This window comes from Oryzias latipes, chromosome 8 (assembly GCF_053564925.1).
Source record: "Oryzias latipes strain Hd-rR chromosome 8, Olatipes_Hd-rR_3.1".
In the NCBI taxonomy this organism is placed as follows: Eukaryota; Metazoa; Chordata; class Actinopteri; order Beloniformes; family Adrianichthyidae; genus Oryzias; species Oryzias latipes.
This window is the reverse complement of record NC_136244.1, coordinates 7,875,452-7,889,978: the sequence shown is the minus strand read 5'-3', so window position 1 is coordinate 7,889,978 and position 14,527 is coordinate 7,875,452. Positions and strand designations below refer to the sequence as shown.

At 39.9% G+C, this 14,527-nt stretch overlaps 1 protein-coding gene across 1 annotated transcript; it reads left to right on the top strand.

Annotated features, from left to right (window-relative positions):
- The first annotated feature begins 4,306 nt into the window (after window positions 1-4,306).
- il2rb (interleukin 2 receptor, beta) lies at window positions 4,307-13,644 on the top strand. The gene is made up of 10 exons (XM_011478464.3): window positions 4,307-4,615; window positions 5,678-5,757; window positions 5,847-5,967; window positions 6,051-6,117; window positions 6,215-6,308; window positions 6,418-6,566; window positions 6,723-6,924; window positions 6,997-7,096; window positions 11,087-11,165; window positions 11,959-13,644. The coding sequence occupies exons 1-10, from the start codon at window positions 4,611-4,613 to the stop codon at window positions 12,667-12,669; spliced, it is 1,608 nt and encodes a 535-aa protein (XP_011476766.1). The 5' UTR covers window positions 4,307-4,610; the 3' UTR covers window positions 12,670-13,644.
- Window positions 13,645-14,527: the final 883 nt, after the last annotated feature.

The window sequence follows — 14,527 nt, the reverse complement described above, 5'->3', positions numbered from 1 at the left end:
AACCACATCAGAGTAGCATGAAAGAAACAAGCTGACACTTTATCTACAATACTGCTCAAATTTTATACCTGGGAGCCTCATTTTGGTAATGTCTAGTCCAGCTTTTCTGACTTTGGCTTGTTCCAGCCACCGGCCTGAATGGTGGGGATGTCTGTGCGGAATGAAGGACTCAAAATGTATTAAACTGAGCAAACAAACTACACAAAAAAGATGCCTCTTGAATAAGTATTTACCAGGTTTTGACATACTCGGAACACGTGTCCGCTGAAGAGAGGAAGCTGTTCACTTGGTTCAGTCCCTTTCCCTAATGTTTTCCCTCTTGATAACATCCTCAGATCTTCCTAATTTCAACAAAAAATATGTTTGTCAACTTTTAAATCATAAAGAGTTAGAAAAACTCCAACAGCAATAATGAGAAATAAGCCTTTGATAATTATTAGTGAGCTTAAAAGGACGCATGTTCAACAGGTCCTGCATCTTAGGACACTGGCCCACAACCTGCTCCAAATATGGCCAGTACTCGTAGACGACATCAGAGCAGATGAACTGCACGTTCTGTGGAGAAAGCCATTTTTGCCATTATAAGGGATTCACAAACATGTCTTCACGGAACATGTTCAGGAAGCTCAGTCACCTGGAGAGAGCTCAAAGTAGAGCTGCTGCTTCTCTACATCCAGAGGAGCCAGTTGAGGGGGCTCGGCTGTTTCATGTCTTTACATTTGCTATCAGCTGAGCTCATGATCATATATTAATTTACTCAGTGATGTGGACTTTATGGTAGATACTCAAATCATCTTAGGGTTCTCAAACCCATTTAGGCTTTTAGTTCTTGAGGACACAATCAGCTGGTAGAACCTCAGGAACATTTTAAAACTATTTTATCTGCAATGCTGCGCACAGATGGAACTATTTATGCACCCCATCTTTATCCACTCTTAAGGGCAAATGTAAACGTTTTTTGTTTGCTTTTCTGTAAAGATTCATGAACTGCTTCTGCATATGAAAGGTGTTGTACAAATGAAGATGCATTTGCTTGACTCACTGTAGAAAACATGACCTTCAAAGTCTTCCCTTTAGTATTTTTGGATTTCTCAGCTTGACGTCTGCTGCAAAACATAAATTACGGTATGAAGTCCCATATTTATGGGGCAAAACTGAAAAAATTATCTAATGAATATCTGATCTTTAAATCAGAATCAACGAAAACAAAAATTCCTGATGCTCTCCAGCCGCTTGATCAATATAAATAAAATAAAGTGACATACATATTAGAATTAAAAATAGATAAAAGAAAATATGTGGAACTATGGATATATGCATTTTTACAACTTACATAAATGTATTGCACATAACTTTTTTATTGCACTGCAAATCTGTTCTTCTGACCAGCTTGTGATCTTTAAACCAGGGGTCTCCAACCTTTAGCACTAACAGGTCCAGCTTCTTACTGACCAAAACCCAGCAATCTCACTTTTAAAAATATATGTACTTTGTTTTTGTGGCCATTAAGCCATTCATTTATAAAATGTAGCTTTTAAATATTTACCATAATTGAGTTATGGTGATAAATAAATATAGTAATAAAGTCATGTGTTTTTCCATATGCAGTATAACAATTTTACCTTTTGCAACGTATCAACTTCCTTTCAAAATAAAAACTGTCTGTGTAAATAAGATCCTCTTGCAGCAGCAGGAAAAATGCAAAAAGGTCAAGTCAAACAGGACATTTTCTCTCATAATGAATTTGGTGATGCTTCATATTTACTCCATTTACTATCAAATATAAACATAATAATATTGGTGTAGAATCCTTTTTTTCTTATTTTTTTTTTTAATTATACATGTAAATGCAATTATATACTTTGCCTCTGAACAGCTGTTGTTCAGCAGAAAATACTGTATGTGCTTTAAGTTTCTTCTAACAATAAACCACTCAGACAGCAAATCAAACCTTTAACCGTCATTTTGATCGTTTTATGCTATGGTAAAAGTCTAAACATAAAATACAAATAAACTAAAACAAATTAACCAAAACTACAGCTCCATTATCTGTGCAAATTCTTAGCATTAAAAGCAAAAGTGCCCATTGGGGCTGTTTGAGACTTCTGGTCATCTTACGAAAGCAGCCTTCAAACTGCTGTTGAGGAATTGATCAAAACAAAAACTCATCTGTATGCTGGAGGATTCTAAACAAATGTGAGGTCGATTAATGCAACCTAATAGTTCCATGCACATTTTTCAAAGAATATATAAAAATACAGACTTCAAACCAATGCTGCTTTGAGAAAAGTCTTTTTTTTCCTGCATGATGAAAAAGATTAAATGAAGTTTTAAAAAACTTCTTTGGAAATTTGGTGTTTCTTTGGACAGCACTCTTACTCCTTCTGAAAAATGTCATTTTTGTAAAAGTGGACAAAGAAAAAGATGGGAAAAAAAACATGAAACTGAACATAAAGTCGACGGAAATGGAAGAAGAAGAAAAAAGTACATCACGTAATGAGGTCCTGCTTCCTATCTGAACACCACAACACACATAGCGGACAGAAAAATGTGAGCGCTGCAAAAAAATGTGCACCCCTGTCCACAATGATGTGAGCACAAAGTTAGATGAAATCCCACCAGCAGATCTACGGTCAGACAAAAAAGATCCCCACTGATAGCTGGTTTAGGTCTAACCAACCCGTTGCTGCAGCAGAACTGCTTCTATAAAAGTGGATGGAGATGATGAGAAAGTTTAACAACTTCCTGTTTTTTCAAATTGATTAATGATGGAGGCCACCACAACATCTGCAGAAAAAAGTGTAAAGTACCAGCCGGGGGGCGGGGGGGTTATTTGCTGCATGAGAAGCGTAAAAGCACAGGAATGAGGTTGGTTTCAGCAGAAACCACTGAAACTTGCTCTTTTTTTTTTTTACAACCAGCTTTCTCTCCTGTCATCAGCAACACCCTCATCCACTATTTACTACACAGATGAAGAAGCATACCTACTCAAGAAAAAAGTGGGCCCTGTGCTGCTGTGCCTGTTGTGTTTGTGGTTTTACTCTTCCAGATAAACATCTTTGTAGCTGTAGGAGGCTAAAAGACAGATAAAGCCTTTGTTTTCAGCTTGCAAATGTCAAAGAAATGGACATTCCAGATCGTGTTCAAAAATGGTGTTAGCCGCAGCTAGCATGAAGGTTGATGATGTCACCGAAACAAGTTTGGCCGCTCAAACTTTAGCTCATATCAGTGCGACCACTTGAGGCAGCACTGAAAGGAATTGCACTGAAATTTCCAACCCACTTCTGCATTTGATGAGTCACTAAGACCACACACTCCGGTCATAACCCCAGTCGATGGGTGATATCATGTTTTTGCATTGTTTTTGCGAGGGATCTGTTCCGTGCATGCACCCTCTTGTTTTTGTTGAAACCGTCCCCCACCCACCCACCCACTTCGCACCCCCATTGTGTCCCGATTTATCTTTTTGCTGCCTCCCCAGTGCAAACATCACCACGGTGGCTTTCTCGCCTCAGAGTTTGACCTTTAAATATAGGCGTCCCACCCAGGGCAGCTCTTCTGCACAAACCCCACCCCCATCCCCGAATGTTAGCACCTCTGAAACCGGCAGGGGCTGGTGGCGGTTGCAGCCGGATTGTCTTCTGACCTGCAGCAGGCGTGAACACGAGCCAGGCATGCAGGCAGGCAGGCTGCAGCAGGGAGTTCAAGCATTATAATGTTGCAACAGTTTGGATGAATCCTTTCTGCACACAATGCATGGTGAGGTGAAAGGTCAGATCCTCATCCACATGTGCACTGATTTCATCACTTCCATCTGGCTTTTTTTGAAAACAATTCAGAGAACCTGTTTTGACCATTCACGTTAAGAACTGAAATTAGCCGACGCTGTCAGCTGCGACTAACTGTCAGTGGGGGACGTTTCCTGTCCAGAGGAGCAGCTCGGAGGCCTGCAGCTGCAGAGGAGAGATGCTGGTTGACCACCCGCTTTGACTTTCAACCTGCCTGCGTTACGTGCATCTACAGCGGTTGTGGCTGAAACAGCAGCGGTTTTGATGCTGTTTAGAGTCTGTCATCCAGAAAGCTCAATTCATTTAACCCACCGTTCTAAATCTGGTAGCATTTAGCCCCTCCAGGCCTTTGAATCTTTCCTTTCAGGCTGAAATTCACTGATGCAAACCACTTCATAAGACAGATGAGTTTCTTTTTTAACAGCTCCACTTTATGTTCAGATTGAAACAGGATGTGGCAAGGCTTTTTTGTATTTCTTGTTTTCGGTATAATTCATTTGCGACCTCGAACCCCTTGAGCAGAACGGTGGTGCTGCTGTTAGAGCAGGAGGAGGATGCGCTCCTCCCTCCACCCTGACACCAGCACCTCCTCGCCTCCACCGCGGCCTGTCCCCTCTCACTATCGCTCTGCGCTGCTTCCTGTCAGACACAAGCTGTGGTTTCAAATGGAAAATGTCACCGGGCACTCAAAAAAATGACAGAGGGATGAAAGATTGCACAAGAGAGAGATAAAGGTGTAAGTATAAAGAAAGTAGGCTAGAAACTGCAGACGATCTCCACAGTCCGGAGGAGGACAATGTAGCCCCCCTGCTGCCACGACTCATGAGGTACTTCTTCAAAATTGATTCTGCTGAAAATGGAAATGTTACTGTACAACTGTTACACACATCAGCTGCATGTTCTGGATGTCTACGAAGTAGCTGTAGTTTGGATGAATCCAGATTACTTTTTATTCTGTGTGACACTCAGCTGCTTTGAAAGGACTGGTCACTTTTTACAGATGCTCGCCAGCTTTCTAGAAGCAGAAACCAGAAAACATGAAGCGAGCATAAGAACTGAGTTTTGGTTTGACACAGAGAGGCTCCTTCAGCTGTGAAGCATCGAGTTTAGGATTTGAAAGGGGGGTTGAAAGTTTACACTCAGGTGAATAGGAATCGTTTCAGTGATTCCTTTCAGATCATAATTTATGGTTGCAAATCGAATTCATAGTCAACATTAGTTCATTTTGACCTAAAATCGATCCAGGGCATCTTTAGCCAGATATTCAACCAGTGTGACTCAGAGAGAAATACCTGGATACTGAACAGTGCAGGTGAAGTTTTTCCAGATTCATTGTATTTCTGTCACAATAATCAAGTGTAAATTGAATATGTGTACAAACAAACAAGTAAACAAGAATTAATCTCAAATCCATTCACAATTTAGTTTCCTGAAGTTCAGCCCACTGTTGTTTTTCCACAGCAAAGGGAACACTATTAGAGTATTATAGCACTGTGTGGTCACACGTCTTGCTAAATTCAAAGTTTTTCCACACATTGGACTGGAACGATGTATTGATCATTTTCTGCTGCCATCACATGTGTGTTGTTCACCGTGATGCACTTGGTCAATTTTATGTTATAGTTAAATAAATCTACCATATTAATCCAATCAACAGTTTCCAATATCAAATATAATCGATTTATTTCATTTTAAAATGATTTTATAACAGTTTAGGCCGATTTGATTAACAACTTACCTCTGACAGATCGATCTGGTTCGATCGTATATAAATCGCTTCATCGATTAAGTTGACAAATCATTACTTTCCTGCAGGTGCAGCAGTTTCTCTGAATGTGACGGCGTTTTTTTTTAAAGATGCCGTTTTTTTGTGTTGTTCTACTTCCCAGCCTTGTTGCAGTCATGGTCATGCAGTGTCCTCTCCACCATCTGATGGTTCTACTCTCAATCCATGCAGCTCGTTCTCACAGTACGGTTGTTCCTCGCTATTTGTGGCTAAATCGCTGTGGAGCTATTTTCTGAACTTCATTCCCCATTTTTGTGTCTCCGTGCATCAAGGGCTCCAATGCACCAATGACTATGTCAACAATGTCAGCTGTGTCTGGAGTGGCTCTGGTGAGGACTGCTGGATTTCTGGGGAGAAGAAAATCTGGACTGAAGAAAAACGCCATTTCATCACGTAAGTAACAGCATCACTTGCAAAAACATTTGAAAACAGAGGCAGCATTTTGAATTTTGTCTTTTTTTTATTTTTATTTTTAGCCGGAGCTGCAAAGTAAAACATTGGGAAAACTCTCCTCCAGGATGCAGCTTTGTCTTTGAGAATAAGGTCAGTTAGTTGATTGGACGCATCCTTGATGTTTTGTTCCACAGCTAAAATGAAGCTGAGATTTTTCTGAGTGGGTTGACTGATCTCCGTCCTCCAGTCGTTCTCGGGTTCAGAGGTGTTGCCAAGTATCAGCGTGAGGTGTAACAGCACGTTTGTGGAAGGCCTCACAAATTACCAGCCAAGTCTTCACAGTATGTTTTTTACTGCTGCAGCTGATCTATAATAAGTTCAACTAAACATGTGTGATGCTGCAGACTTGTGGGGAAAAAAAAACCCTCACACACGTCTCTGTCCTCACAGTCAAAATGCATCGTCCAAGCGCTCCCAACGTCAGCAGCTCCGCTAACGGGACCCGGGTGTGGTGGCGTCTAGAAGGCCCAGTTTCATTCCTGTTCAAGTCCAGATACAAATTTGAGCTTCAGCTAAAAAAAAGCAATGGATCTTGGGAGGTGAGCTGCAGTCTGCACACGTGAATCACAACAAAAACATACAAAAAAAACACGTACAATAACACTGTTTACATGGCTGATTTAAGCACAACATTTCACCCTTAGTAGAAAGTTGAAAGAAGGAGAAATGATCATTTTAGATCTTGCTTTTAACAGAAGGCCAGGAATATTTGTTTAAGAGAGCAGGAGCTGCAACTCCCTGACCGGCACCTGAGCGGCCTGTGGCAGCTGAGAGTCAGAGTTATCCCCGTCAGGGAGAACAGTCAGTGGAGTGACTGGAGTCCAACTACAACTTGGGTGGGGGAGACGCAGACGGAGGACGCTGTCACTAAATCCACTCCAAATTCAAATAATCAAGGTAGATATGTTCCTCATCACTTCTTCTGTCTCTTATTATCAGTAGTGTTAAAGACAAAGTTTTATGCTTCAGGACCATGGGGGGATCAAGTATTTCTCATAGTGACCGGAGTCACGCTCATCTCCTTCCTCATCATCTCTCTTTTACTGGCCTTGTATAGGAGGAAGAGAAGGTAAGAAACAGAGCAGCTTTTAATCATCATTATGTCCTTCCCTGTTTTATTTTAGCAACTGTTTTTGAACAAGATTAATAAAATAAATTTTAAAACAAAAGAAAAACCCTAGATCCAAAATGCTACAGTCCTTTGTGGTACTTTTGGTGTCTCTTGTCATTTCTTGTACTCATATCCTAGATATTTCTCCAAATCCTCTTTACTGGTTTGTGAGTTTGCTTCGATTCACACAGGAGCACTTCTGCCGCCTCTGCCTTTTTCCGCTGCTCGTCCGTCATCCAATATTTAGCCGTCACCATCCAGTCTGATTATATGAGGAATAGGGGAGCAAACTTTCATTTGACCATCAATTCCATTTTATCAAAATTTGTGGTGGCTGATAAGATTCATAGATGATTTTGTTTGAATTTAAACGATCTGATTCACTGACCTAAAATGGATCCATGACATCTTTAGCCACAAATTGAACCAGTGCGACTCAAAGATGAATGCCTGAAATTTTCCAAGAATTAATGTTAAATCCATTCACAGTTTAGTTTTCTAAGGTTCAGCCCATTGTTTTTTTTCCACATCCAAATAATCCAAGGGGAACATTATTAGAACATTCTACCACGCTGTATGGTCAATCTTTGCAAAATTCAAAGTGTTGCCACACTTTGGACAGGAATGACTTTGCTGACATCACGAGTGTTGTCCGCTGTGATGCACTTGGAAAAAAAATTTGTTATAGTAAAATAAATGTACCGTGTCTCTGGTATTTTCCATTATTGATTTACTCTATTTATTTCATTTAAAAATAATTTTATACTTTTATTTTATCTCATTAATTAAACCTTTACTTTAGCAGGAAGTCCCTTGAGATATAATCAATTTAGGGAGATGTGTTCCTGCAGTGGATAAGTCAATTCGATTATTAACCTGTTTGGATCGTAGGAACAGAAATTGATTCATTAATTAAGTTGATTCATTGTTACACCCCTAATCAGCAACTATCTTAATGGCGCTTGCCACCTTTTATAAATTGTAATCCTCACAGGATTACCTAATCTGACCCAAACAGCACCAATCGTCACATTTATCCGCATACAGGCTCCGTAGGCGTTGGAGCTGTAGACAGAAAAAAAATATATCCTAAAAGAATCTTCCCCTCTCTAAGAATGGAAGCTACAGGAGCAGCCACTATTTTGTATTAAAAAAAAGGTAACAAAACTTTTATAACTTATGGTTTGAATTGACGGGAAAAACTCAAATCAGTCATCTGAATTTTTGCTTAAAAATGAGAGAATCAGACAGACTCCAGAATAATATCGAATAATAATGGTCTGCTTTCTTGTGTAGAATAATTGAAAAATGAATGACATAATAATGCAATGACAAATTACTCCTAATTAGCAAGAGTATAAGTCAAAAAGTTAAACCCTTCAGTTTGTAACCAAAGTGGTTTGATGCATATTCACATCAAAGGGATAAATCCCTTTGAAGCATTGATTAGAAAAAAACACAACATTTTTTTTACATATATTAATGGCACTGCTATGCTGGTAAAAAATATTAATTTCCTGTCATCTTCTTCTGATGATAACTCATCTTTGACATTATATGTACATTAATTATTAAAGCAGTTTGATTAAAGCAGCCGAGACTTAATCATGGGGGAGAACATGACAAATCATCCGCAGCCATGAAATGATCTACAACACATTCTGTGTTATTAAACCCGATAGATAGCCGAGAGATAATAATATTTGTAAACCTAAAGTCACCCTGTCATAATCTCCTCATTGATCTGGGAGGAAATGAACTAAATTATTGCTCAGAGATTTACTTTTTTTTTTTTCTTTAAATCTGTTATAAAAACAATTCTTTTGGAAGTCAAGGTGCCTGAGTCAGTAAGAAATTAGGACAGACAAAAAAAATACACATTTTAAGGGTTCTGGGGTAGAGTTTTTTCCAGTCTGTGGTCATTTGTGGAGCTGGTGTTGCTTCACTGTGTTTTATCAGCTTCAATGTCAGTGCAGCTGTCTGCCGGAAGGTTTTACAGGCTTTTATGCTTTATGCTAACCAGTTTTATGGAAATGCTGATTTAAAAATTCCATCAGGGCTTGAAAGCTACATGTAGATAAAATTCATGCTTTGCCAAATACTTCTGCAAGGGTACAATACCGCGGTGGTGCAGTGGTTAGCACTCTCGCCTTCACAGCCTGATTCAAATCTTATCTGGGACCCTTCCCTTCATGAGTGGATTTTCTTTGGGCATTCCCGCTTCCTTCCTCCATCCAAAAACACCATCTTTAGATTAATTGATGACTCGTTGCCCCTAAGTGGACATGAAAATGTGAGTGTGTGGCCCCTGCAACAGATTGGTGATCTGTCCAGGATGTACCCTACCTTTCCCCAACAGTAGGTGGGTTGGCTTTAGCGCCCCTGTGACCCCAAAAGGAATTCAGTACTAGTGGGCTTTATAAAGACACTGAAATATAGATTTTTTTTCTTATCTATCAGCTATAATTGTAAATGGTTTAAGGAAAAATGTTTTTGATATACCAGCTTGTATTTAATACATCTGCACACTGCGTAAATAGATAGATAGATAGATAGATAGATAGATAGATAGATAGATAGATAGATAGATAGATAGATAGATAGATAGATAGATAGATAGATAGATAGATAGATAGATAGATAGATAGATAGATAGATAGATAGATAGATAGATAGATAGATAGATAGATAGATAGATAGATAGATAGATAGATAGATAGATAGATAGATAGATAGATAGATAGATAGATAGATAGATAGATAGATAGATAGATAGATAGATAGATAGATAGATAGATAGATAGATAGATAGATAGATAGATAGATAGATAGATAGATAGATAGATAGATAGATAGATAGATAGATAGATAGATAGATAGATAGATAGATAGATAGATAGACAACTTTATTTATCCATTTGGGAGGTTCCCGCATGGAAATTGACATCTCCATCGCATACAGCACTGGTTGACATACATATAGGAAAAAGGAAAAAGCAGCACAGTGACTAGAGAAATTAGAAAGATTAGAACAGTAAGTAACAATTTAAATATCTGCAAAAACAGCATATTCCAAAAAAAAGGTCATTCAGGCCCTTTCCTTTTCTGTCCCCCTCCCCCCTCCTAAGTGGTGGTTAAAGAGTTTGATGGCCCGGGGGACAAAGGAGTTCCTCAGTCTATTAGTCCTGCACTTTGGGAGGAGCAGCCTCTTGCTGAAGGTGCTTCTCTGGCTACTGATGGTCGTGTGCAGAGGGTGGGTGGCATTGTCCAGGATACACGTTAGTTTTTTTAGTGTCCTTCTCTCTGCTACAGTAGCCAGAGGGTCCAGCCTTGTGCCAACCACAGAGCCAGCCCGCCTGATCAGCTTCTCCAGCCTGGAGAAGTCTGTCTTTGAGGTGCTCCCCCCCCAGCACACCACAGCGTAGGTTAGTACACTGGCGACCACAGACTGATAGAAGATCCCCAGGAGCTTCTTGCAGATGTTGAAGGATCTTAACCTCCTCAAGAAGTACATCCTGCTCTGGGCCTTCTTGTACAGCTGCCCCGTGTTGCTCGTCCAGTCCAGCTTGTTGTCTAGCCACAGCCCAAGATATTTATAGGTCTGCACGACCTCCACCTCCTCCACTCCTATCAGAACTGGTCTGGGGTTGGGTCTGTCCCTCCCAAAGTCGACGACCAGTTCCTTAGTCTTGGAGGTGTTGAGCTGTAAGTTGTTTTTGTGGCTCCAGACAACAAAATCATCCACCAGGCTCCTGTACTCCTCCTTCTCGTCGCCACTGATACACCCCACGATGGCTGTGTCATCTGCGAACTTCTATGTCAAGTTTTAAACAAAATTTTGAAGAAGAAAAAAAACTTCATGATTTCGTGATGTTTGTTTGCATTGCAAACCTATTATCACATTGTTTTGGATCAGAAAACAGAACTAACATCAGGTTGTTGTTGCAGTCTCCTCAAAGTGAAGCCAGTTCCAAACCCATCCATGTATTTCAACTCTCTCCACTCCATCCACAGAGGAGACCTGAAGGTAAATTTGAGCATCATCAGCAAACAATGAAACACATTTTCGTACATGTTATGGGATTTGCTAATTATTTCTTTTATAGTTGTTTTACTCCAACATTAATGAACATGCAAGTGCACCTGTCTCTAAGTATTTGCTCTGCAGGGCTTCTGCTCAGAAACGTTCACACTGCCCTCTGCCAAGTGTCTAAGTGGCCACTTCCAATGAAACGTCTATGTAAATGCATGTGAATGCGCATTTCTGGTCTCCTCATTCAAAACTCATGCGTAGCTGCACATGTTCATGGGCTCTAAATACAAAACACATCTCCATTGAACATGCGTTAAAAGTAAAATCAGGTCAAACTTTGACCAATCGGAGACTTGGATTTGGTTGTGATGTATGTAATCGTTTAAAAATTGATCATGGCGGGAAATTTGACAATTGCGGTTTGTGCCCTGCTGGAAATATATGTCGGCAAGTCGTTCATTTATTGGAGTAGAACTGTAAAAGAAAAAAGCTGGAGCAAGATTCACGAGGTTTGCGCCGCTTTGATATTTCTCACCAAGCCTCTTCCAACTGTAGACCCTGTAGACGTGCGTTAGTCATTGCTTGTCCAGAGTGAATACCATGGGCTATACTTGCATTCAAAAATGTATATTTAGCCCGTTCTTGAACGCGCATAATTTACCCAGTGTGTCCATAGCTTTACCTTTAGAAGGTTTGCACTGCTGGTGAGGTTTTGCAATGTTTCTACAGTTTAAAAAACCTGTTGGATTTCATCTCCTAATCTCAATCTGCCTTTCTTCTTCCTCAGAAATGGCTTAATCCCCTCTCCTTGTCCGAGTCCATTTTCACGGCACAGCTGTGTGACCTGATTTCCCCTGTTGAGGTGTGTGAGGACTGGGTCACAATGCCCTCTACAGCCACCGGCTCTACCAGGGCCCTTCTTTCCAACCAGAGCTTCCGCTCTTCGGGCTCAAATGCCAGCAGGTTTGGCTACCACTCCTCCTCTCTGTCCAACTACTCCAACATGGGTTATTTCATGTCAAGCTCCTCTGGGGCCTTAACTCCTACTGACCCCAATCCAGGGTATTTCACCTACCAAGACGATTTCGGCCCTCACCCATTCATAGACTCAGACCCTTCTTATGAAAGTTTGAAGAAGGAACCAAGCAGTCCCGACTCTGGCATTGGCTTCATAGAGGAAAACGAGGAGACAAATAAAAGGCACATGGATGAAAGACAGGAGGACTGTCCTCCCTTTCTCTTCTTTTCCCAGCATCTTTCTTCCTGCATCTTCACCTCTTCCATGCCTCCAGCTCTTCCTCACATTGATCCTGCAACACAGACATCCTCTCAGAGCCTGCAAGAGGAAGTGGCAGATGCGGCTGCAGGCAGCAGCTCAGCAGCTTTGCTCGCCAGCAGCTCTGTCTGCAGATCCTCCTCCATGCCTGTGGAGACCAGTAGAAGTGGCTATCTGACACTGAAGGAGCTGCAGGCAACTTTCAGCAACAAGTCCATCTGAAAATACAGACATCAAACTAAAGTACAATGATGTTTATAATCAAACTAAAGCAAACTGATTCCTGTGAGCTTTCTAAATGTGGGAAAGTTGAAAATTCTTTTTTTTTTTTAAAAGAGTGATTGTGGGTTTTTGTCTGCATCCCGTGAAGTCGTGTGGTGAGATTCTGGTCAGTTAAACTCTGCTGAAATGAAACCATGACTGATAACATTTGAGGCTCTCAAAAGGAGACTTTCAGAGGTTTTCATAAAAAAATATTTTTCTTCTTGAGCTTCTCTTTCCACCAATGAGCATTAACCACTAGAGTGGGTATCAATAAGTTTACGAGACGCAAAAGTTCTGCTTCACAGATTAACAGATGTTAAACATGTTCACAGAATTCATCTTATTTCAAACAAAAGAAAATGCACAAAAAAAATAATAATTAAGAATTGTTTAAAAAAAAAAACTTAGAAAAATGTTTTTGTTTTTTTGTTTTGTTTTTATACTGAATGACAATACTTTAAGTTAAACTTTAAATAAAAGAACAGTAGTCCAGTGAGGGTTTTTCCCCTTTTGTTTGAAGTCAGTTGCAGTGATTTTTTTTTTGTTGTGCTCAACAGCAATTGTTCAAATTTCTTCTTTATTTAAGCACTATCCCCCTGAGTTGATGGTTTTTGTGTAAATTGCTATGTAGCAGCACAGGAAAGCTTCTTAAGTCCTGATGCAACATCTTTAAGCTTTTAACCTGGTGTCGCTGTCGGAGAAAAGCAGCTAAGTTGCCCTTTTTATGTTGGTAAATGTCAACTGCAGCATGTCAAGATGTCTCTATAGTCTGACAGAATGACACCGTGGTCACCTTTCAACACTCAGATACCAAAAAGAAGAGGAGAAAGTGTGAGATCAATGAAAAATGTCACGTCTCCGCAGATGCTCTATCTTTCCGTTGTACTCAGTGACTTCTGTAAAGACCAAACAAATTAAACGCTCTGGCAGAAATGGGTCAACCTTCACTTCCTGAGTCGTTGCAGAATGGGGGCTGAGGGGTGGGCAGAGGTGAAGTGTGGGAGGCAAAACATGTGCTGCGTGTCTTCTCTTGAGTGTTTACATGTCCTGTCAGGTGGTCCTGATGGTGTGTTGTGAGCGTGTATTAGGGTGTGGTTTGACATTTGAGTCTGACAAAACCAGCGACATCCGTTCACCTCTCAGAAGATTTACGTTATTTTGGCGAGTAAGTCAGAACGCACTTACCATTTACATCAGCGCTTCCAGCCTCTCATCTGTCAGTTGCACAACAATTGTCAAACCTGTCATTTAAACAAGATTGTCCTAATAATCATTACACTCTAAATAAAATAAATCTAAATTAAAAAAAATCTAAATAAAAAGTTTAGATTTAAAATAAAACATTTCACCAAGTGTGAGTAAATAAAAGCACATTTAATGGATCATAGTGAGCCACTAATTCTGCAAATATAATCTCTCCAACAGTGCTTTAGACTTTTAAAAGTGTTTTTTTTGGTTTTAGAAAAGGAAACGTGAAGTTTTACTTTGGTAAAACTATCATAACTCTTCCCCATGTGGCTTTCAGGTTCAATCAAGCCTTTTAATTTCTGTCTAAAATAGATACAACTATTTAGAATGGTTTAAAGAAGTCACTAAATCCAACACAGTGAGTTAGTTTGACCCATCCCATAATGTAAACAAATACCGTTATCTCCCAAAAAAGTCTTTATCTCTTGTGTTGTTTGACTCAAACCAAAACTTTTGTTTTTGTTGTTGTGGGGATTTTTTGTTGTTATTTTAAACTTTTATAAAAATGAAAACCTATTAAAAAGATTATTTTAATCTTGGATGAGTGGATAAAGTTACTAAGAAATAA